Source organism: Physella acuta, unplaced genomic scaffold (assembly GCF_028476545.2).
Source record: "Physella acuta isolate Inbredline_101_S28 unplaced genomic scaffold, ASM2847654v3 ptg000841l, whole genome shotgun sequence".
In the NCBI taxonomy this organism is placed as follows: domain Eukaryota; kingdom Metazoa; phylum Mollusca; class Gastropoda; family Physidae; genus Physella; species Physella acuta.
This window is the reverse complement of record NW_026732358.1, coordinates 557530-581547: the sequence shown is the minus strand read 5'-3', so window position 1 is coordinate 581547 and position 24018 is coordinate 557530. Positions and strand designations below refer to the sequence as shown.

Below are 24018 nucleotides of genomic sequence, written 5' to 3'. Positions count from 1 at the left end.
AGTGGGGCGATTGTTCCTCCTCGACAGCCCGCCACAGTCTCACTCGTCCTAAACTCGCGGGGAGGGGCAGACGAGACAGGGGACAAGCCGGCAGACTTCATCATTTGCGTATTATTACCATTGTTGCCGGTTTTTTGTGCCCCGGATCCCCCGTGCGGCGGTGCCTTTCATTTAAGTGTCATCCCCCTCCGACAAGCGCTCGGCGTGATCTTTATCACTGCACGCTCACAAGTGAGATGTTCGTGTAAAAAAAAAAATAATAAAACACACAACACACTGAAGCTGTAAGCACGGTCCTCTCTGTAATTATAACACAATGTCCTTCCCACCGTCCGGAGTTTGAGTTGATCTGCCTACGCCCGCCCCCCGCCATATACGACTTAAAGGATAACGTGAACACAATCTAAGAGCGCCACACCGCTACTTATTACCCCCGGAAGAATTGTCGTACAAGGTTCCGCATGTTCCGTTCTTTTCAATCTGTAAAAAATGCTCACATCCCTTAACGCCTGGATGTGAAACATCATTGTCAGGTCATGTCTTACACCTGACCCTACCGACAAAAGATTTTTGACACTTTAAATATCTTCTTTAGGTGGGTGAAGAATGGGGCGGTGAGGTGGGGGCGTCGTAAATCTTGCAGGGTTAGGCGATGGTTGCTGGCGCCCTCTTGACGCCCTGGAGCCGCTTCAAGTAATTGTTGTCGTGAAGATTATCTTCACACCACTACAGCAAGCTTTGGGAGTGGGAGTGGGGAAATTTACTTTCTTACAGTCAAATGATGGCCCACGGTGAGACCACATCAGTTGTAGGACCCATTATGGTGTGGATGTTGTTAGACGGGATGGCGCAATATGTTGTAACAATGTATTTAGTAAAAGTAAAAGTAGTTCCCTTTCTAAACTTGTCTAATGGGCAAGTGTTGTAGAAACATGTTTGTTGACCACGGCATGTGAAGGGATAGTGTGGTCAGCACTATGCCCAGCCGCCTTTACTTTCCCTAACATGAGCTAGGTACACATCAGAGCTGGGTGGACTCAGGGACGGTCTATTAACTTGAGCCCGGATTCCAACTCGTGACTTTTGGGTTAGCATTCTAGCGCTCTACCGCTAGGCCAAGCCGTCACAATCTACTTAGTACAGCTCATTAACTGTACGGGGCAACACATGAAAACCACCATCACCTACATGAAAGAAAGCTAAGTACTGAATGGAATGATGTTAGTTCTCTAAAACAATCAAAATTCTTCTATAAACTGAGTTGAATCAATTGTTTTTCAAAAGTAACTTTAAAATCCTGACAATTATAATTTTTCTAAAAAATACTTCAATCCAACAATCCATCATTCCCTTACTCTAATGCTGCCACTCTCTACCACCCCCCCCACTATCTACCACTCCCCCCACTCTCTACCACTCCCCCACTCTCTACCACTCCCCCCACTCTCTGTACTCCCCCCACTCGTTACCACTCCCCCCACTCGTTACCACTCCCAGACTCTACCAATTCCTCACTCTACTACCGCCACTATCTACATCTGCTACACTCTCTACCTCTCTACCTCTCTCACACTCGATCACTACCACACACTCTCTCAACACACCCACACACACTCCGCCCCCGTATCTACACTCGACCACACCACACTTCATAAGACCCCTCACATCAAACTACCTGGTCTACACCCTCACACCAATCTACAACCACAATATTATCTCCACTGATACAAACTTTAAAGCCATTTCTATTCTACCACCAGTTTCAAAACTCGCATTCATTTGTTTCAAATAATTTGAATTACGGAAATTGAATTTCACACAAACAAAAGCGACTCAATAGAACAGAGACAAAGAAAGAATCTGACAATGTTTTTTCAAACTTGATAAAACGCCTTTAAATTTTGATTACATTTTCAATTTTTGACGGAAGCACCAATTTCAGCGAGCCGTCAGTTGATAGAAACCCGATCTGTTATTTGTGTTGCCGTCCCGTCAAACCCCTGTCACAGATACTTCCTCTTGCAGACGTCGGTCTGTCGGAGTCTGCCAGATGATGTCTCCGTCAAGACGGACTAGACGTGGTCAATGGCCGGGCATCGAGCACGTGACGTGATCCCATTGTGGGGCTCATCCATGGGAGGGATGCTGGGATACGGGAGGATTACAGGTGAAAATAATCAGTTTGAAATGTTACCTGAAGGCTTGGAGGATTGGATGAATGGATTGTTGAGGTAAAACCGGAGGGTTGTTTACGTTGTTGCGCCGAGATTTTCGCCATCTTGTTTGGTCGCTAGATGAATCCCATTGCTATTGTCCAGCGCTAGAAATCTAACGGAAGCGCGTATGAAAGAAACGCTGGGTGGGGGGATGGATGGGGGGGGGGGGGGGGTGGGGTAGAACATCAGAGAAAAGCGAAAAACTCCGGCGAATATAAGGGTACATCGGAGAACGTCAGACACCGTCTGGAGGAGAGAACCAAAATAGAACACGGAAGAACACATAAGAATATCAGAGAACACATAAGAATATCAGAGAACAGCGTATAACTCCGAAGAAGAAGCAAAAAACCGGACAAGAATTGGACGTCTTATAATAGCTGGTAAACTCCATATAATATAATCGATTATATGTTTAAAGTGAAGATTTTTTTTTACCTAGCGATCCATTAGGCAGATGAAGTAGATTTCATGTGTTTCTTTACCTCAGCATTTGAAGGGAAGGTATGGTCAGCACTTTGACCAGCCGCATTTACTTCCCCTAAAGTCACATTCTACCGCTTAGGCCACTAGTCCATGACTGCATGTTTACTACTACTATACAGTTACCCTTTCGGACATGGTGAAACATGGGACACATGAAGAAGAGTTTAGATGTTCTTAGACCGGCATAGGATGGGATAGTGTGTACAGTTATGCCCCGTCTCCTCTATTTCCCCATAACGTGGGTCAGGTATCTATTAGAGCTGAGGGTACCCAGTGACTTATTACGGACTCAAGAGTAGGATCGAAATCCGTGAATTCCGGGGAAGAGGTTATAAAATAGTAGGCTAACACATTCCACAAAAAAAGAGTCAATATTAAAACGCCTAGTTTCCCCATAGGTACCACACCTTACACTTAAAATACAAATGTATAGCCTACGCACATTACACCAAAAAGAAACCTAAGACACGAAGGCTACTACATCGGAAATAAAAATCCTATTGAAAAATTAACTTATAACAACAGATATGCTCATAGAAAAAAAAAACAACTTCAAACTGTGTTCGTAGTTAGTGTAGATCTTTTTTTTTTAAAGTAGTTTTGTGTCGGTGATCATTTCGACTTCTAAAAGAATTTCAATTGACTGTATATTCCGTCCTTGTTTGTCGAAATTTTGTTTATTACCTTCTAGATCTACATTTAAGTATCTGGTCCAAACGGTAACTTTGGCATAACAACAATTTGTTCCAACGGTTGTCCTCCCCTGTACAAATGGGATAGATTTAATTAAGTTAATGAGAGTTACGGGACTTGCGTGATCTAATTCCGGTCGATCCCCTAGGTTTGGTTGTTTCATAGTGGCCAAACGGCCATGGCTGTCAAGCCTTGACATATTGGCCCCCGACAGGTGGCCCATAACATATTGGCCCCAAACATCACGGGGACTAATCCGACCGTACGGAAGACATTAGCAGACGACCGGATGTGGGCGAACGAGCGTGGAAACCAGAAAGGCCTGAACACGAGTCTGTAGGCATTAACAGATTTCTCGCGTCAGCGCCAACGGGATGGTTGCGTCACAAAGTTGATGGGCGTCGTTGGACGAGACTTGTGTCGACGCTGGGAGCTGGGCGGTGGACGCGAGAACCAGCTCTGGGAGTCGGAGTTTGGGAGCCGGGGCTACAGCAAGTCATTTCCGGAGCTATAACGACAAGATAGTGGTTTGGTGGCTGTCACTGGCGGTGTGTCTGTCATACAACATTTGGTCAGTCATACAACATTTGGTCTGTTATACAACAGTTCGGTCTATCATGCAACATTGTGTCTGTCATACAACATTTGGTCTGTCATGCAACAGTGTGTCTGTCATACGACAATGTGTCTGTTATACAACAGTGTGTCAGTCAATCAACATTTGTCTTTCATGCAACATTTTGGTCTGTTATACAACATTTGGTCTGTCAAACAACATTTGATCTGTCATACAGCATTGTGTCTGTATAATACACAAACTCTGCTATCCACACCAATCTCCAACCCGCGACACCCAACGAATACGTTGTGTAGAGACAATTATGAAATGTGGACCCCTCGACCTCTACTTGACGGAAACGTCATCTGTCATGGTGACACGTCAAAGTTCACGCTGCATGCCGCATCTGACACCGTGTTGCCGCACTTGCCGCGTCAGACACTGGATGTGAAAAGCTCCTTTGATTTCGTTCGCAAATTTTTTCGTCACAAACTTTACATTTAACTTGGACTGTCGTCAAATGTGTTCACACATTCCATGAATTATTAAACGGCTTGGCTGTTACATGCTTACAGTATTAGCTGCACCTAAAGGACCACTCAATCTGATTTAAAATTCTAGCTTTTTCACCTTTGTACAACTTTCTCATGCATAATACAATGGTGGAGGTGGGTAGAGCACATGACAACTTGCCGAGAGGTCTAGAATTAGGATCTAGGGTCAGTGCTGTAAGACGTCCCTAGATATAGTGAGTACCTGTATTTTAACCTAACATGTGTCTCTAGATATAGTGGGTACCTGACATATGTCCCTAGATATAGTGGGTACATGACATATGTCCCTAGATATAGTGGGTACCTGACATATGTCACTAGATATAGTGGGTACCTGACATATGTCACTAGATATAGTGAGTACCTGTATTTTAACCTAACATGTGTCTCTAGATATAGTGGGTACCTGACATATGTCCCTAGATATAGTGGGTACCTGACATATGTCCCTAGATATAGTGGGTACCTGACATATGTCCCTAGATATAGTGGGTACCTGACATATGTCCCTAGATATAGTGGGTACCTGACATATGTCTCTAGATATAGTGGGTACCTGACATATGTCACTAGATATAGTGAGTACCTGTATTTTAACCTAACATGTGTCTCTAGATATAGTGGGTACCTGACATATGTCCCTAGATATAGTGGGTAACTGACATATGTCCCTAGATATAGTGGGTACCTGACATATGTCCCTAGATACAGTGGGTACCTGACATATGTCCCTAGATACAGTGGGTACCTGACATATGTCCCTAGATACAGTGGGTACCTGACATATGTCCCTAGATACAGTGGGTACCTGACATATGTCCCTAGATACAGTGGGTACCTGACATATGTCCCTAGATATAGTGGGTACCTGACATATGACCCTAGATACAGTGGGTACCTGACTGACATATGACCCTAGATATAGTGGGTACCTGACATATGTCCCTAGATACAGTGGGTACCTGACATATGTCCCTAGATATAGTGGGTACCTGACATATGTCCCTAGATATAGTGGGTACCTGACATATGTCCCTAGATATAGTGGGTACCTGACATATGTCCCTAGATACAGTGGGTACCTGACATATGTCCCTAGATACAGTGGGTACCTGACATATGTCCCTAGATATAGTGGGTACCTGACATATGTCCCTAGATATAGTGGGTACCTGTAGCTGTACCCGACTCACGTTAGAGAAAATAGAGGTTACCTGTTGCAGAACATCATTTCATTCATTACCCAAAGTCATGGAAACAGGTGAACTCTACTTCACCTGCACCACTGACCATTTGAGCCATACATTTTCTCAAACTCGAATGCTGAAGTTTCATCTCTATACTTGCATCCAATCAGTGAACTTCTAATTTTAGAATCCTGAACTTATAACACATACACACACCTATACACCCATCTATGCTTTTATTTATTAACCTGTAGACTGTCTGTAGACTTTTGACCATCTAATTGGGAAATACTGTGAATTGTTGAAATCACCAAACATTTGAACGAAATGGTGTCAAATGGTGGTGATATGTCACCTTCAACACATGTGTTTGTTGGTGTGTGAGGTGGGTTACAAGGGTGATGTAATAGTGAGTGATGTGTATTGTTGGACTTAGGATTGTTTAAAATATAGGCTCTGATCGTTGAACTGAAGATACAAAGAGAGGGTAGGACAAGGGCATTTTGGGTGCTTGCATAGCTGGTCAATCAATTGATGGGTTTAATATAGGACTTTGATGGGTTGTTGATGGATGTATAGAGGACATTGATGGTTGTATAGAGGACATTGATGGTTGTATAGAGGACATTGATGGGTGTATAGAGGACATTGATGGGTGTATAGAGGACATTGATGGGCGTATAGAGGACATTGATGGGTGTATAGAGGACATTGATGGGCGTATATAGGACATTGATGGGTGTATAGAGGACATTGATGGGCGTATATAGGACATTGATGGGCATATACAGGACATTGACAGGTTGTATACAGGACATTGACAGGTTGTATACAGGACATTGACAGGTTGTATACAGGACATTTATACGCCCACACGTTTAACACGTCAGTGTTGGATGCAGGATATGCCAGACGAAACAAGTTTTCGTTTGACGGATGACGGATGACGGTGAAGACGTAAGACGTTGTTCAATCGCCTGCTACAAGACGTCTGCCAGCTCACCTGCCGTGTGTCCAGGTGGACGCTAGCAGACGATCACTTACCTTCAGAAGCCGTCGCTGTGTGACATCATCGCTACAATCGTAGCCTTATTACAAACTAAAGACATTTTTTCTTCGCTTGATTAACTTTTTCTCAACAGTATTGAGATGTTGCCTTGTGACTTGTTGACACCTTACTTGTTTTTTGTGACAAAGTATACTGTGATCCATACGGAAATTTACTTTGCAAAAAATAGCATACTTCAATATACATAGCTATAAATATTAAATACACACACACGCATATATTTATATATATATATATATATATATATATATATATATATATATATATATATATATATATATATATATATATATATATATATATATCCTGACCATTATTACTCACTAATCAACCAAGATCTCATCAGAACGTCTTCCTAAAGAAATTGCGTTTCCCATTGAAAACAATTAGCCCAGGTGCAAGAAATGTCTCCAATTAATTCCGAGGAGACTGAACCGTTACATCGAGTGGAGGTAGGACTTTAATCTTGGCCCCCCATCGCTGGGGACCTACAGCAGGCTAGCGAGGCCCGGGGGCGCTTGGATTAACGGGACTAGTTTTTGTCATATCGCAGATCGTTACGTTTTTTTTCTGGGGGTAAAAAGGTTTCGGTGTTTTTTCTCAAGCCTTTACAGTGCGAGGGTTCTCAAAGGTGTATCAGAAGATGCTCGTTATGATGCTTACGACAGCTTAAAGGTGGGGGGGGGGGGATAAATGGATATACAAAATATAAAAATAAATAAATGGATCGAATATTGTGGAATACAAATGAAATTTAAGAATTCATCGAATTTATAGATTTATTTATATCAATATATTGTTCATTGAAAAAGTGGTTGGTGGTGTGCTATTGTGAGGGAGAGATAGTTGGGTTATGTGCTCCTTTAAAATAAAACTCATTTCGTTGGGTCCAAGTGACCAGTGATTCAGACTGATTTCATTTGAATCTGGAAAAACCTGAAAGATATCCTTGGTAAAGAAATGAAGACATGGCGGACTACACATCTGATTGAATCTTTTATTTTAATATATTTTTTAAAAGGATGTCACCTTCGAAATTTTGCTACTCGTTTTCAGACCCCCGCCCTCGCCATGCTTAGAACCCATGACCACTAACCTACTTTAAAGTAGGTCACCGTCGTGAGTGTCACCAGGTACACTCTCCCCGGGACCACCCCCGTGGAGCGAAGATCCCCAGCTCGTGTACTGCCCGGGGGTCGGGTCTCTCTCACGACCGTTTGAGCGACAACCTTACAAAACAGATGTATATTTCGGGATGTATTTCTGGATGTCCCATCACTTTAAAAAAATAAAAATCGAGTTAGTAGGTGATGTTGCAGACGGAAAAGTGTTAAACCACGCCCCTTCCTCTCCCAACCTCCCCCGCGCTAGTTTAAGCCAACGACTTGCAATGCAAATGTTGATTATAATAACGCGTTGAAAGAAGAATTAACGAGGCTATTTTTAGCTCGGTGAACCAGCTGACCTCACAGGAAGAAGCAATGAATTCTGGTTTAATGGCGTTAAGCTAAGCCCTGTTTATGGCGGATCAGCTACAGAAATGGAAGCAGAAGATCAAATCAAGTGTCAAATAATGGTGATTGGGGAGTAACGCAGGGGAGAGGGGGGCGGGTTATAGCCCGGGGCGATCAAAAAGTCGTCAAGTAGTCATCTGTGACGTCAGTAGTTATAGGGAGATAAAATGTAAGTTTACTGTTAGTTACCTGACTTAGTACAAAACTGTCGTCACCAGCAGTAATATGGTATCGTTATAATTCATGTTTGGTACTTTGTCTAACCTTATGTAGCACCATGGACTATATATATATATATATATATATATATATATATATATATATATATATATATATATATATATATATATATATATAAGTTTTATTTAAAGTGGATGAATTTTTTGGACTTGAAAATGAGAGTGTGGTCATTTGTCTCAAACAGGCAACTGACCAGTCCTGCAAGTTGTGGTCGGGAGATCGAGCCCGGCTGACGACATGACCGGTGATAAGTCGCCCTGGTGTCAAGATGACCCGTCATTAACCACTGACCATGGCACCGCTTGACCAGACCGAGGTGGTCAGCGTTGGCAGGCTTGACGTGTCATGTCACGTGACAACAACAAATGTCTTGGATCAGCTGGAGACAAATTTGGTCCAGCTAAGTTTAGAGATGCGGGAATTCCCGTTGTTTATACTGTTTTGGGTGAGGATGGGTGGGGGGGGGAGGCTGTTCACAAGTACGATACTATGTGTCTTGCATCAGACACAAATAGTCTATGTTCATGAACATTTGACATCTTGTGTTAGACTAGCGATCGCTGTACATTGGCTAGGTGAGCGGCATATCTAATCTGTACTAATACCAGTAACCAGTAACTGAAGATCACGCTACTTATATTCTTATATGTAGACTTTAAAATGCTGACGTGAGAAATTTACGTTTAACATCTTCATTAAATGATCTATGGAACATACTATAAATAAATAATAAAAACAAAACCAAATTGAAAAGATTCAAAAATTTATTTCTGAGAATTGTTCAAGTTACCTTCTCCAAACGATCACGTCAGCTTTATGACTAATAAACTGACTTCCGTCTTTACAGATTTTCATTTTTATTTTACAATCTTCTTGTATAAGATGATATTAATGAAACAAAATATTGCACAAAAACATGAATAAAGTGTGTGTAGATCTATAAGTATAAACCTTAAATGAACAAAACAAAATACTTTCTCTGACTGTAAAATAAAATAAAATAAAATGTCTTAAAACTTTTTATTTTATTGAAACAAGTGACAAAACAAAATAAACAAAAATGCAATATTGTGACTGCGTGGAGAGCTATGAAATATGGGTCCGTTTCCTATAGAAAATATTCCTCACACAGCCTAAACCAATCTCTGTCATCTTCTAGAACCATCTATGAAACATAGATACACAACATACACAACACAGACAGTGTCGATCCAAAACTTAAAAACTATGATGACAAGTTCAAATATGTTCATGTGGAGATGGTGGAGCTAATGCTTCTTCAAGCCTGTCTTCCGTATGCCAGGTAGGCTACTCATTACAGCCGAATTCGAGCTCAGTGAAATAATTGACATATCTTACCAATGCATGGAAAGTAATATATTAAAGATAATTATACAATATTGAAATATACCAAAATTAAGACTTAATTATATCTTACATTATATCTTACATATCTTACATTTCAAGAGTGTTTTAAAACTTTATTTCAAAATTTTAATGCGCGTCGTTTACCCAACTAATTGTATTTTTATTTAAAAATGTACGTACATCAACAAATGAATACATTAATTTCCGTCTGTACTCGGAGACGCAGACCTTGACCTCGATGAAGACCTTGACCTACTTCTCCTGTGGGACAGAAGCATCTGAATCGTGTGTTTCCTCTTCCGGCATCTCGAAGCTTCCACGTGTGACGTGTATGATGACGTGGTAGATGACGTGGCAGATGACGAGGGCGAATGTTGGGCTAGCAAGTGATGCAAGCTGTAGTCGGAGCTGTATACGGGCCGGCTCTGGGCGTGGGAGTCATAAAATGGCGGCATGTCCGTCAGATGGGAGCCGTAAGCGTTGAGGCTCTGTCGGAGAAAGTGGGAGCTAAGGAGGGAGAGGTGCGAGGTCAGCAGGGAGGAGAAGTCCGGCTCGAGTTGGGGGTGACCGGAAAAATGCCGGCTAAAGTCCATCTGGGCAGCTTGAAGGTAAAGCTGTTGTAAGGGGTTGGCTGTTCTGTACAGCTGCTGTAACGGGTTGGCTGTTCTGTACATCTGCTGTAGGGGGTTGGCTGTTTCCCTGAGGGTGGAGCGTTGGCTGGAGAGTGGCTGGGAGTTTGAGAGAGGAGCGGCGCCACTGGGATGGGGGAGAGTACCGCTCGGATGGGGGAGAGTAGAGTTTGAGTTCAACATGGCGCTGACCGGAAACGATAGAGACGTCTGTGGTTTGGTGTTGATCTCCTCCACCGGAAGTCTGCCGGACGATGATGACGTCACAGTCGTGTGGGTGTGTGTGTGGGCAGATGTGTGGGTTCTGTGGGTGGTGGAGTCAGGGGATTCCTGGCGTTTTCTGAATGAGATTCTATCTCCTCCTTTATTAACCTTCACGTCGTCATTTTTATGGTCATCTTCAGACACACCAACAAACAGACGACCTTTACTCTTGTCATTTTCTTGAAACTTATCATACGATTTGTCTTTACACTTGTCACTTGGTTTTTCTGTGAGCGTGTCACAAGATTTGTCTTTAGACTTGTCAAAAACTGTTTCCTGTAACGTGACACTAGTCTTATCTGTCGACCTTCCAGTTGGCATTCCCATGGGACTCTGAAAGTTCTGTCTGTGATGTGTTTGTGTATAGGGATCGCCTGGGTGTAGAGTTGGAAAATGGAAGTCATCAAGTTAACAAGATTTGAACAAATTGCAAAAGTATTGATGTACAATACATCACATGCATACTGCAGTATTTGTATTGATTATTGGTGGGTGATGATAATAACTGGGTTATCATTAGATAAAGCCTATCCATAAAGTTGAGAAACTAATCATAAAAGAAATGAAACACGGCAAACAATTTCTAGAAAAGACGAAAATAAAGAAACTGCAGCCGTCAAGCAGAAGTGACTCTTTTCATATTTAACATGTTGCTAGATATTTTTTTTTTTATAATCAATTCTGCGTTAAAGGAATAAAGAAAGTAATTTTACATTTAGCTTACATTTAGCTTACATTTAACCTTACACTTAGTTACTATTTGGCTAAGTCAGCATAATCTGAGCTCAAATTTAGCCAAATGCACCCAACTTTTAGCTGCAGCCAGCTCACGTCTAGCTGGCTTTAGATCACGTTGCGCCCAAGTTGACTTTTATGTAAATTTCTATTATATAATTAGAACTGTACACACGTTTGAAAAGAAATATACCTTTACTGGTGGGGTCACTCAGGTCGTTCTCTGACTCCACGTCACTTCCAGTTTCAGACACATCAGCCGTGTTGCTGGTTACGTTTGACTGACCAGCGGCTGGGGGTCGTGACGTAGCTGGTGCCGTCGTGTCACGTGACAGGTCCCGGCCGTAGTAGGAGCTGATGGTGAACCGTCTGAAAGTCAAGGTGAGATGGTGATGTCAGGCAACATCGTGATGTCAGGCAACATCGTGATGTCAGGCAACATCGTGATGTCAGGCAACATCGTGATGTCAGGCAACATCGTGATGATTTTATTTAGGGGTGGATTCAACATCGTGATGATTTTATTTAGGAGTGGATTCAACATCGTGATGATTTTAGTAGAAACGTTATATTGTCATTGTTCTAAGGAAAGTGTTTCAATTCCCCAATGTCAGCTAGCAAGTGCCATAATTAGTATTTTGTCAGTGTCATTGTGGGTGGTTATGTCAGTGTTTTGATGACTGGACATGTCAGTGAGTTTTGCAAATTAACTGAGAGGTTACGAACATATGAAAACAATAACATAAACATTAAATATGGCCACAAAACCAAGGGGACGTCACCACAAAACCAAGGGGACGTCACCACAAAATTAAGGGGACGTCACCACAAAACCAACACCACAAAACAAGGGAGAAGTCACCACAAAACCAGGGAGACGTCACCACAAAACCAAGGGACGACACCACAAAACAAGGGGGAAGTCACCACAAAACCAGGGAGACGTCACCACAAAACCAAGGGACGACACCACAAAACAAGGGGGAAGTCACCACAAAACCAAGGGGGCGACACCACAAAACCAAGGGACGACACCACAAAACCAAGGGACGACACCACAAAACCAAGGGGGCGACACCACAAAACCAAGGGGGCGACACCACAAAACCAAGGGGCGACACCACAAAACCAAGGGGACGTCACCACAAAACCAAGGGAAGTCACCAAAAAACGAGACTTACTTTTTCTCTCGCTTTCCCCCACACGAGTCCCGGAAACCCTTGGCGAATGGGTTATGGTCTATTTTTAGCTGGGTTACCTAGCGACAGAATCAGTATAAAATATAAAAATGTTAATATTCGAAAACAGCCTTTGATCAATACATATTAAACAATGTGAAGATTACCTCTATAGTTTACTTTCTAGTTAGCCACAAATCTTATTGACTACCTAGATAGACCTCTATTGAGTAACCCCCGATATTTTTTCACCAGTTTAACCTACTCAGGTTGACGCGACAAGTATGCCCCTATATCCCCCTTCAGACCGACGCCTAAGAAACGACTCCCTATATATCCCCCTTTAGACTGACGCTACAAATATGACCTCCAATACCCCTTTTTAGACTGATGCCTAAGGTATGACCCCAATCCCCCTATATATCCCAATTGAGGCTGACGCCTATGGAATGACCCCCCATATATCTCCCTTTAGAGTGACGCCTAAGGTAAGACCCGCCCTCCCCCATATATCCCCCTTTAGACTGACGCTACAATTATTACCCCCTATATATCCCCCTTTAGACTGACGCCTAAGATATGCCCCCCCCCCCTCTATAAAGCTGCCCAGCTTACCTTCCGTTCTGGTAAGCTGTGACCGCGATGACCCCCCCCCCTATATATCCCCTTTAGACTGACCCCCCCCCCCTCTATAAAGCTGCCCAGCTTACCTTCCGTTCTGGTAAGCTGTGACTGCGATGACCCCCCCCCCCCTATATATCCCCTTTAGACTGACCCCCCCCCCCTATAAAGCAGCCCAGCCCACCTTCTCGTTCTGGTAAGCTGTGACTGCGATGACCCCCCCCCCTATATATCCCCTTTAGACTGACCCCCCCCCCCCTATAAAGCAGCCCAGCCCACCTTCTCGTTCTGGTAAGCTGTGACCGCGATGACCCCCCCCTATATATCCCCTTTAGACTGACCCCCCCCCCTATAAAGCAGCCCAGCCCACCTTCTCGTTCTGGTAAGCTGTGACTGCGATGAAGACGGTCTCCTTGAAGACGAACGTCCTGAACGGGCTGTAGGGAATCTTCAGGATATCGTCTGCTCGTACAAGATGGAGGCGGGGCTGGTACTTGTGCATGGAATTCAGAATCGTCTGCAGAGTAAAGGCAGATTCTTAGGTCAACTCTGGTGTAAAGGTACCCCTCAGAGGATGGGGGGGGGAGGAGTCTTCCCGCAACATGGGTGTAAAGGTACCCCTCACTGGGGAGTCTTCCGGTAACACGGGTTTAAAGGTACTTCAGGGTGAGTTTTCTCTGTTGTTTTGATAGCGAGGTGTGCTGAGATTGTGAGATCAAAGCCATGTCCAGCTGATGGGAGTTTATTCTGATCAGATCTGTTCAGATCCATCGACTATTGCACAAAGTCGGGAAGGGGATTTTAGAAGTTGGTGGTGCTCTCGAAAGGTTCATCAAATATTATTGTTTTTAACATCGTTTGGTGTTAGTAAAATGTATTAAATTTGTATAATCTCGATTTCGATTGGACATAGCTGTTTTTTTTAAAAATATTGTTGATTTGTAAAAACAAAATTGTGGCCGCAAAATAAATGTAATCAAATCATTAAACATTTACGGTGCCATTATTTTTAAACCAAGCTTTCGTTTCTTTATTTCTCAGGGTAGTCAACACTAAGAACATAATCTGTATTTACTAATTGTTCAATATTAGACCATAGGAACTTTGACAACAGTCTTGGAGCCATATAAATAATAACCTCGATTTCAAAGAAAATTCATTAATTGATAAAATAATGTTAACCGATTTTTTTTTCTTCAAATCTAGACCTCTGTGAAATGTTACTATCAGTTCTAAATATTTTATTCCGGCTTTTACATCTGCCTGCTGATGAAGTTATAAAAAAGCAATTAAACGCAATTAAACACCTGTACCAAAGCTTTAATAATGAATATTTTATGTCGAGGAACTGTGTTGTCTTCAGGCACTTAGCCAACCATTTGTCACCCAATTTCACCAAACAAAAAATCGTTCTGAAGCAACACATTGCTATTAATGGTACGCGGGATTCACACACATTTCCACATTTGTTCGGGTTAAAAATGTGTGTTCGCCTTAAACTGTTAACCCTTTCGCGACGTGGGGTTGTTAATTTACTTGCTCTAGGTTGTAAAGGGTTAATGACTAGTGCAGGATCTAACCAGCATCGCGTAACGGCTGCGATTTATTCGCGACAAGTTTGGCCGAGTGTAGAGCGAAAAACTGGGAGACGAACACCTGCAGGGGTCAAAGGGTTAATCTTCCAGACCCAGTCATTCGTTAGCATGGGGTTAAAATATGGCTTCTGTCCACGGGGGGAGTGGGGGCGACCAGCTCTGGGGGAGCGACAAGGGTTGTTGGTGCCTAGCACGGTTGTTTGTTTGTTGGGATGGTCTGATTAGGCCGAACACTTTACTCTGGCGATAACTCTGATACAATTAATTCACGTTTTGGTGTAACGGCAGCTATATGCTCTGGTCAGGCTGAGTTAATGGGGGGGGGGGGGGGGGGGGGCTTCTCGGTCTACTGTCAGTTGACATTCTTTGCCATCCAACAATGCTCATAATATATATATATATATATATATATATATATATATATATATATATATATATATATATATATATATATATATATATATATATATATATATACATATATATATATATTGTGCAGTGTGTGTGTGAGAGAGTGTGTATGTGTTGTAAATTTGCCTGTTTTAAATAGTCAATATTTGACTGCTAGCCCGAAAGTCTCGAGTTCGGTTCTCGTTTCGGACTTGTGACAGTATGACGTCCCTGAGTCTACCAAGTTCTGATTGGTACCTGAAGGGAAACTCAAGGCGGCTGGGCATTGTGCTGACCACACCATCGCTTCTTCTGCCGAGGTTTTGGACACATAAACTAACTTTATCAGCCCAGTGGGTCCCTATGGAATCTTTACTTTACAAATTGGCACATGCTACATAGCAGAAACTGCTCTGAAATATAGACCTGTTTATTCCCAAAATTCAACCAACAAGTTACTGTTAAAAACAATATAAACGAACAAATCAATTACTAAACTATTTACTAATTAAAAAAAAAAAAACTTACGAATCCGTGCTTGTCCGAGATGTTGTTGGTCAGCTTGAGCTTGTGAAACCTGACCACCTTCTGCATCCACTGCTCGCCCGTGCAGGGGGAGTCGGGGTGGATGTACATCCGTTTGGGCATCTCAGGGTCAGCTTTGCCGGCCACGATCCACTTGCCATTATGGAACTTGTACCTGCGGTCATTAGGTTTTTGTTTGTTGTGTTTTTATGATTGGAGATTTGGCTAGTTGTATTTTCGTTTATTCTGTTTTTTAAAATTGTATTTTCGCAACTTGTATTTGATTGAGTTTTTGCGTATATTTTCACTAAATGTGTTTTCGTTGTTTTTTTTTTTTCGTTAACTTTTTTTCGCTACGTGTGATCATTTTACTTGTGATCTCGTAACAATCAGACTTACCAACAAACACAGACTTACCAACAACCAAAAACAAACTTACATCTACAAACAGACTTACAAACAGATTTATCTACAACCACAGACTTACAGCCACAAACAGACTTACCAACAACCGAAGACAGACTTACATACAAACAGACTTACCAACAAACAGACTTACCTACAATCGTCCACACAAACTATGTCCAGCAAGAGAATATACTTGGCCTTTTTGTCAAGTCCAGATATCTTCGCCTTGAAGGGAGGGAACATTCGCCTGTAGTGTATAATAAGATGTTACATTCCCCTGTTGGTGTATAATGAGTCATATCGAAACTGCCGAACGAAATTTCGAGCACTTTTAACTGACCGATTCGCTTCAAACTTGACACGTGGGTCAAGACCCGGTGACAATGCAATCTGACATCAAATTTAACTTAATTGGATGCCTTATAACTTTCTTAAAATTTACTAAATAAAGTAGGTGGGGGGGGGTGCTACTATTTATCGCATTATTACACACGCTTTTACATCAGAGTTTCTTCCAGGCATCTCTTCGAAAAATTTTTACCGCCCCTCCGAACGAAATGAAATTTATATAATTTATATAGAAAATATATACTTTTAACAGTGTCCGCCCCCCCCCCCCCCCCCCCGAAGAAAGTTTACCGCCCCCCCCCCCCCCGAAGATTTCAAGTGCCCCCCCCCCCCCCCCCCCCCCCGGAGAAAAAAGTCTGGAAGAAACACTGATTTACATGTTCATTTGGTGCGCAATAGTTTTTAGTCTTGCAACTCTATTGTATTAAACATTTTAAAGTACTGAAAAAAAAATCTTTTTAAAACAGCCGCTTTATAGCGGCATGTCCAAACAAATAAAATGTTCGGGGTGTGTGCTTGTACTATTATTTTTTTATTAAAACCCTCCACAGTTAATTCTTATTATGTTTGTCTATATCATCGCGGACGTGACAGGAAAAAAATAATGACTGAACTTTGCTAGATTTTTAAACAACATTTTTTTTTTTTTTTTAACATTTAATATATTTATTTTCAATTGTACAGTCATTCAACCAAATATGAAATGTATATGACAATTCAATAAAACAGGTCTTTACAAACAAGTATTCATTAAATATCAAATTAGAGGACTGACTGAGTCTTGAGTTACACATTGGTGTGAACAAGCAATGTAAATATTTGACAATAAGAAAAGAATGTGCATGGGACCTGAGGAGAAATAACCATACCAGAGTCCATAGTGTGTTCGTTATGGAGTGAATGTTCACTCAAAACTTCTGGTCAAGTAACTTCACTGAAAATCTCCAAGGGTTGTTGTCAGGAAATATCAAGTTTTATAAACATTAGTATAATTTCTGAATGCTTGAAATTTATGTTGGGCCCCTGCCTTGCTTTAAAGCTCTGTACATATCCATTTCAGATGGAAACACTTTAGACAATTCAAGCAGCAGCATAGCTTTAAACCTCTTCAAATTATCAGTTTTCCCCTTTACTTGCTCATTTTTGGCCAAAGCTTTTTCTAAGCAGTCTTTGGCGTAAAGGTTAGGATTTCTACCCTGATCAATATAGTCAAATACTTCAAGGGGTACTTGTACATCCAGAATTTGAGTACGAAGTTTGTCAATCTCATTCATTTCTGTTACCATGGTTTGTATTTTTTTATTTAAAACAGTCTGCCCTTGTGGTTGAAAGTCACCAACCATTATACCCATTTGCCGTGTATTTTCAATAAACAATTCAAGTTGCTGTTCTAAAGCTTGTATTGTAATCCATGAAATAAGGCTTATATAATGGATATTCTCATCAATGCCGAGTTAGACATTTGTAACCATTGATGGAAATCTTACGGTGTGCTAGAAATCTGACAAGCTAGCAGCATATTTGAAGAGGAAAATTGTCTAAAAAAATTAGCGACATAGGAAGTGACGTAATTGATCACGTGGCATTTTGGTATCTATTCAAACAAGCACATCAAAACCACCTACAAACAGAACCTAATTACATTCTTTTGTTCTTCAAAATGAGTTGTTGTTCCTGATATCAGTCGTGTTTACCTCCCTTGCCTCAAACAAACCGTGTATCAGCATTCAAACAGCTTTGGTGATTACTAAACAGATTTAGCGTGGGATGAAAAACATTTGGCGATTTTCATCTCATACACACAAAAAATGTCGTCAGTGAGATCAAGGTTTTCACCCGGCGATAACGGCGTAGGAACAAAACCCAACTAAGCCGACGGCTTCGTTCCTAGTTGGTTATCTCAAATCTTCAACCAACACTAGTGTTTTCTCCCGTGTTTATCTGGGATTACGGGCCTTGGATAAATCTTCAAGCGGATTAACGGTCTAATGAAAACGTTAATTAATTCGAATTAAAAGCATTAGTGTCGTTATCGAATGATTTTAACGAGAATGTACTTCCGATTCCAGAGCAAATATGGCGGACTGGGGTTAGTGATCCATGGTAGACTGCTCATGTACGTGTGATCAGGTGACATGTTGGCATCGGAGGCTGAGTGGTGACCCGTGTGTGGTGAACCATGAGTGGTGACCCATGAGTGGTGACCCATGAGTGGTGACACTTGAGTGGTGACCTATGAGTGGTGACCCATAAGTGGTTGACACTTGAGTGGTGACCCATGTGTGGTGACCTATGAGTCGTGACCCGTGAGTGGTGACTGGTGAGTGGTGACACATGAGGGGTGATTGGTGACACATGAGTAGTGACACATGAGTGGTGACCCATGAGTGGTGACCCATGAGTGGTGACACATGGGTGGTGACCCATGTGAGAATCGGACTGTGAGTGAGCGATGACCCGTGAGATTTGTTCGTATTGGCCCACGTGAGTTCGGTAACCCGCTAGATATAACGATATGTTACTGGGAGTTTGAGATACAAAGAAACATGGCATAGGTCAACAAATTACCTGGCGATAGTTCACCAACCTCCCACAGGCCGCCCACGGTGTTATTGAAATCAACGTGTTTGATCATCACAATGTTTTGTTTTAACTTCGTGCTAAGCGCCCCGTCCTTCTCCCCCCCCCCCCAGCCTTTCTCGTGTTGAAACAGTCGACTCCCCCCCCGGGGGACCCTAAGGCATGATGCCCAGAGACCCCGTCTACCAGATGATGATCTGTGTTTGGTTTGATGGCGTCGTTTTATCCTACAGAGCATCAGGGTCTCAACTCTTCCCTACTTCTGTATCCACCTACCCGTATATCTCAAATCTGCAACGTCCGTCCGTCACTCCGTCCCTCCCTCCTACTTCCCTCCCTCCTTAGACAATCCCGTGCCTCCAGTACCCATAGAGCCCCCTCCCTCTCTACCCCACCTCTGGTGCCACAGCAAACGAGAACCAAGCCCACGAACAGCTCAACAAACTCCCCAGCGAACCAGCCAAGCGTCCCGGAGATCGCCCATGCGTTGTCTCAAAGCCTCGCATCTCTCTTTCAACTTAAAAGCCAACTTTTCATTCAATTCACTTGCGTCATGACTACAATATGATTTCCTTTCGGCTCAGAATTCCCAGAATAATTTTTCCCTGTCAATATTTCTACAGGTTCGGTACCTGAGCACCAAAAACATGCAATTACAGCAGTCGGCGGGCGTGGAATTAAAACCCGTGGTGACTTAATGGCATCTTTGTGGACACTTTCAGGCGAGACCTTTGCCGTTCACCGGTTGCTACACACACAGCACCCCCAGGGCTCACCATGAGGCCCCACCATCGGGGCTCTAGCATACGACCTCCATCTGCAAACCACACAAACCACACAATACCACACAGAAATACTTAAACGTTTCACGTGAAATAAAAAAAATCTATCAGCAAATATAGTTATGCCCCGATGACTAGACAATGAAAGTTAAAAGCACTTTTACCAAAAGCATTGTTGGACAAAACAAGGAAAATAAAACAATACAAAGCGATGTACTGTTGTGTAGGGTTGTATAATTGTCTAGCGGGTCAGACATTGAGACCTAATGCGGACACAAAGAAAAGTTAGATACTCATCTGTCTACTGTAGTGTCAAGGTCAATGGTGATGATAACATCAATATGTTTGAAAACAATGGGTCGGTTATAGGTAAAGTGGTGTTGTAACTACTGCACTTATATTTGGAAGGTCCATATTTAAACAACAGGACTTAATTAAGGTGCGTATTGTAACTACTGCACTTATATTTGTAAGGTTCATATTGAAACAATTTGACATAGATAGGTAAGGTTCATTTTGAAACAACTGCACTTATGTAGATATGGTGCGTATCGAAAGATTAGTGAGGTTCATATTGAAACAACTGGACTTAGATAGGTAAGGTCCATATTGAAACAATTTGACATTGAAAGATGAGGTCCATATTGAAACAAATGGACATAGGTAAGGTCCATATTGAAATAATTTGACTTAGGTAAGGTCCATATTGAAACAACTGCACTTATATAGATAAGGTGTGTATCGAAATAACTGGACTTAGATAGGTAATGTCCATATTAAAACAATTTGAACTAGAAAGATGAGATCCATATTGAAACAATTTGACTTAGGTAAGGTTCATATTGAAATAAAAAATTTTAATTGGTGGTCTAGACATTAGCATGGATCAAGTCGCGTGGATATTACGATGGATGTTCAAACGACCAATTTCATCCAATGATAGGATCGCAATATGGCGGTTGTCCATAAACCAGGCTTCTAGCTATCTGTACTTTAGACTCCAATGACACCACCACCACCACCACCACCACCACAACCACCACCACCACCACACGCCTCAAGATTTCTTTAATTAACTCTCTGATTTATTGCCCGACATTGTCTTCTAATGATTATTGCCTAACGAGTCGTCTGTCGTCAGCCGACAGGTATCAGTGTCACGGCAACCGGCAGCCCAATCGTCTGCTCCAGCCGCTACCTTCGGGCGAGTTGTTGTTTCGTCAATTTCCGGTAATGTCCGCCCGTCGCCCGTGGGGGTGCGTCTTGCTGGGTCACGTGAACAAAAGACGAGGGCGTTGTTGGGGGCTGAAGATGGGCTCAACAACAACAAGGCGTATTTAATTACTCTATGGTGATGACGACAGGTTAGATGATGGGGATGATGGGTGATGGGTCTATCATCACGTGACTGGGGACAAGGGGAATTACACACTGGCTTACTCCAGACAAGGGAGAGGACTTTCCTCTGAGTCTAACACACAAGGTATTTGTTAAGGGGGGGGGGGGGGGTCTGGACATATTGAGGCTGTAGGCAGCCTTTGTTGTCAAATTAAGCCATCCTTCCACCCCCAATTGTTGTATGACAAGACAGTAGCTATATGGTTATGGGTTAGCCCATTATCTGTAACAAGGGAGAGTTTTAATTTGTTAGGAGTTAGAGGGTCATCCAACCCTATAATATAAAGGGGGGGGGGGGGTCTTAAAATGTTGTCATCACCCAGAGGACAGGACAACCTAGCGTGGACAGGACAACCTAGCGTGGACAGGACAACCTAGCCTGGACAGGACAACCTAGCCTGGACAGGACAACCTAGCATTTACAGGACAACCTAGCGTGGTTGCTGTATTTTAAAATCAGTTAAGACAAAAAAAAACGGCTTCTTTTGATCGCTTTTGTCGAGGATGTTTATTTGTATGTGGATGGGGGATGGATAGTGTATGTCGCTAGGGATGGATATGGACCCAACTATGACCATTGCAGGGGAAGTAAGCGTGTCTGGTGTAATCTAGACGTGTGATGTAAGCTAGACTTACATCATACATGATGTGTGCCATGTAAGAAGACGTATTTGGCGTGGCCCTAATTCAAGCATGCGGCTTTGTGTGGTATACATATTAAGGTGTAGAACAATACACAATGGTCTGTATTGGACGCATCAGAACGTAGAACAAAACAAACAATTTACTTAAGAAGGCCTGTTGTCATTGTCAATGATGTCTAACTTGACAGTTTTTAATAACCTACTGTGTAACTAGACAGCTTTTAATGACTTACTGTCTAACTGGACAGTTTTTAATGACCTACTGGCTGTCTAAGTGACCTAACGGGATTTACAAGGATCTAGTTGACAATTTAGGGTGACCAAATGATCTTTTCTCTGTGACCTATTGCATAAACGTATGCAATGACCAACTAGACCATAAACATTGGCTACTCGACGCTCCGTAAAGACCTAATTGACAGGACAATGACCTAATGAAAGACCTACAATGACCTAATGAACAATACAACACCAAAAGTATAATTACCTTCCTGACTTTGTGATAACCATCTCAGACTCGAATTCGTGGAATTTCTCCCACAAGTCTCTGCCCTCCAGCTCCACTTCCGGTTCGTCTGCCACACCGTCGTCCTCAAGTTCAAGGCTACGAAAATGGCGTGACGAGTTCGGCGAGACCATTTCCGGTCTCACGTCGGCCATCTTGGACAAAGATGGCTGACAGAGCGTTGATTGGTCGCTGACGTCAGGGTAGGTCCCGGGGAAAAATGTCCCGAGAGACGAGAAGTATGACTGTGCCAGCATGGGTTCGATCCCGTAACGTTCGGCGTGGTGGGGGTACATGAAAGGGTTGAAGGCCATTAGCACTGGTGGGTGAGGTGCTGGGTGCTTCTGTGGGGGGTGGGGTGCTGGGTGCTACTCTGGTGGGGGAGGTGCTGGGTGCTGCCTTGTCTTGTGTCGACAGCACAGCGTGACTCCATAGGGTCAGTTGAGTCACGGATCACGTCAGTTCTATAACAGTATATACAGGATCACGTTTGTCACGATGTGACTGAAGGATCACGTGGGTATAGGGTCACTTGGGTGTGGGATCACTTTGGTATCAGGTCACTTTGATAAATGATCACTTGGATTAAGCATCAAGCACGTGTACATAGGATCAATCTGATAAATGATCACGTGGGCAGATGATCACGTAGATAGAGTATCACACGAGTATGGGGTTTGGGGTTAGTATAGGACAACTTCCCTCACTACTTATTAATGTAATACAGTAACGTTTAAGTTGCCGATGCACTATTCTACCACTGCGTCCTTGAAGTGAGCGTCTAATGTTTTTAGTACTTTAAATGATGGTCTAATGAGTTCTTGGTGTCTGTTAGGTAAACAGTGAAATTTTCTTAATACAACACTACAATCAGTCATCGTTCACAAAAATGGTTCCATCATGTGGTTCCAGCAAATTTGTGAACGATGACTGATTGTAGTGTTGTATTGACACTTGCATTTCTCTAGATGATTCCAAAACTCACACCTGTGAAGTAGATCAAACTATAAGTTGGGGTAGAGTTGTACATAATCAAATCACGTGACTTCATTTTATTGGAAAATACAAAAACACAACATGAAATCTATGACTTCTCACAGCAGTGTATTGTCTTATATTACAAGAAAACAACAACTATTTTCTATATAATAAGCAAAACGGTTAGGTGTTAAAAACTATTTTTAAATCGTTCATGATCAACACAAGTTAAATTTTAAAAAAATCAGAATATGAACGTGTTTATCTGGTGTAGTGGATAGTTAGGTGTAGAAGTATCAATACTATCCATTTCCTGATATCAGTACACTCAAATCTAAGCCTAACCCAACACCATTACCTGGTCAACTATCCACTCCCACTCATCAACTTCGTCATTTGCCAATCTCAATTCACCAAAACTATCCCATCAATTTATAATCCAAACTGAATGCTCAGAGTTTCTGAATTTAGCCACTAGAAGTCCGCTTTACCATAGCTATAACATCAATTTGTAATCTATGCTGAATAATATAAGTTTTAGATTTAATCCTT

The 24018-nt window shown here is 42.3% G+C and overlaps 1 protein-coding gene across 1 annotated transcript; it reads right to left on the bottom strand.

The window, feature by feature from the left end:
- Positions 1-10083: 10083 nt before the first annotated feature.
- LOC131951966 (T-box transcription factor TBX2-like) lies at positions 10084-22874 on the bottom strand. Its single transcript, XM_059314435.1, has 7 exons — positions 22471-22874; positions 16383-16478; positions 15827-15998; positions 13684-13830; positions 12696-12772; positions 11708-11883; positions 10084-11153 (listed from the first exon to the last, which is right to left on the bottom strand). Exons 1-7 carry the CDS (start codon positions 22800-22802, stop codon positions 10084-10086), a joined length of 2070 nt encoding a protein of 689 aa, XP_059170418.1. The 5' UTR covers positions 22803-22874.
- Positions 22875-24018: the final 1144 nt, after the last annotated feature.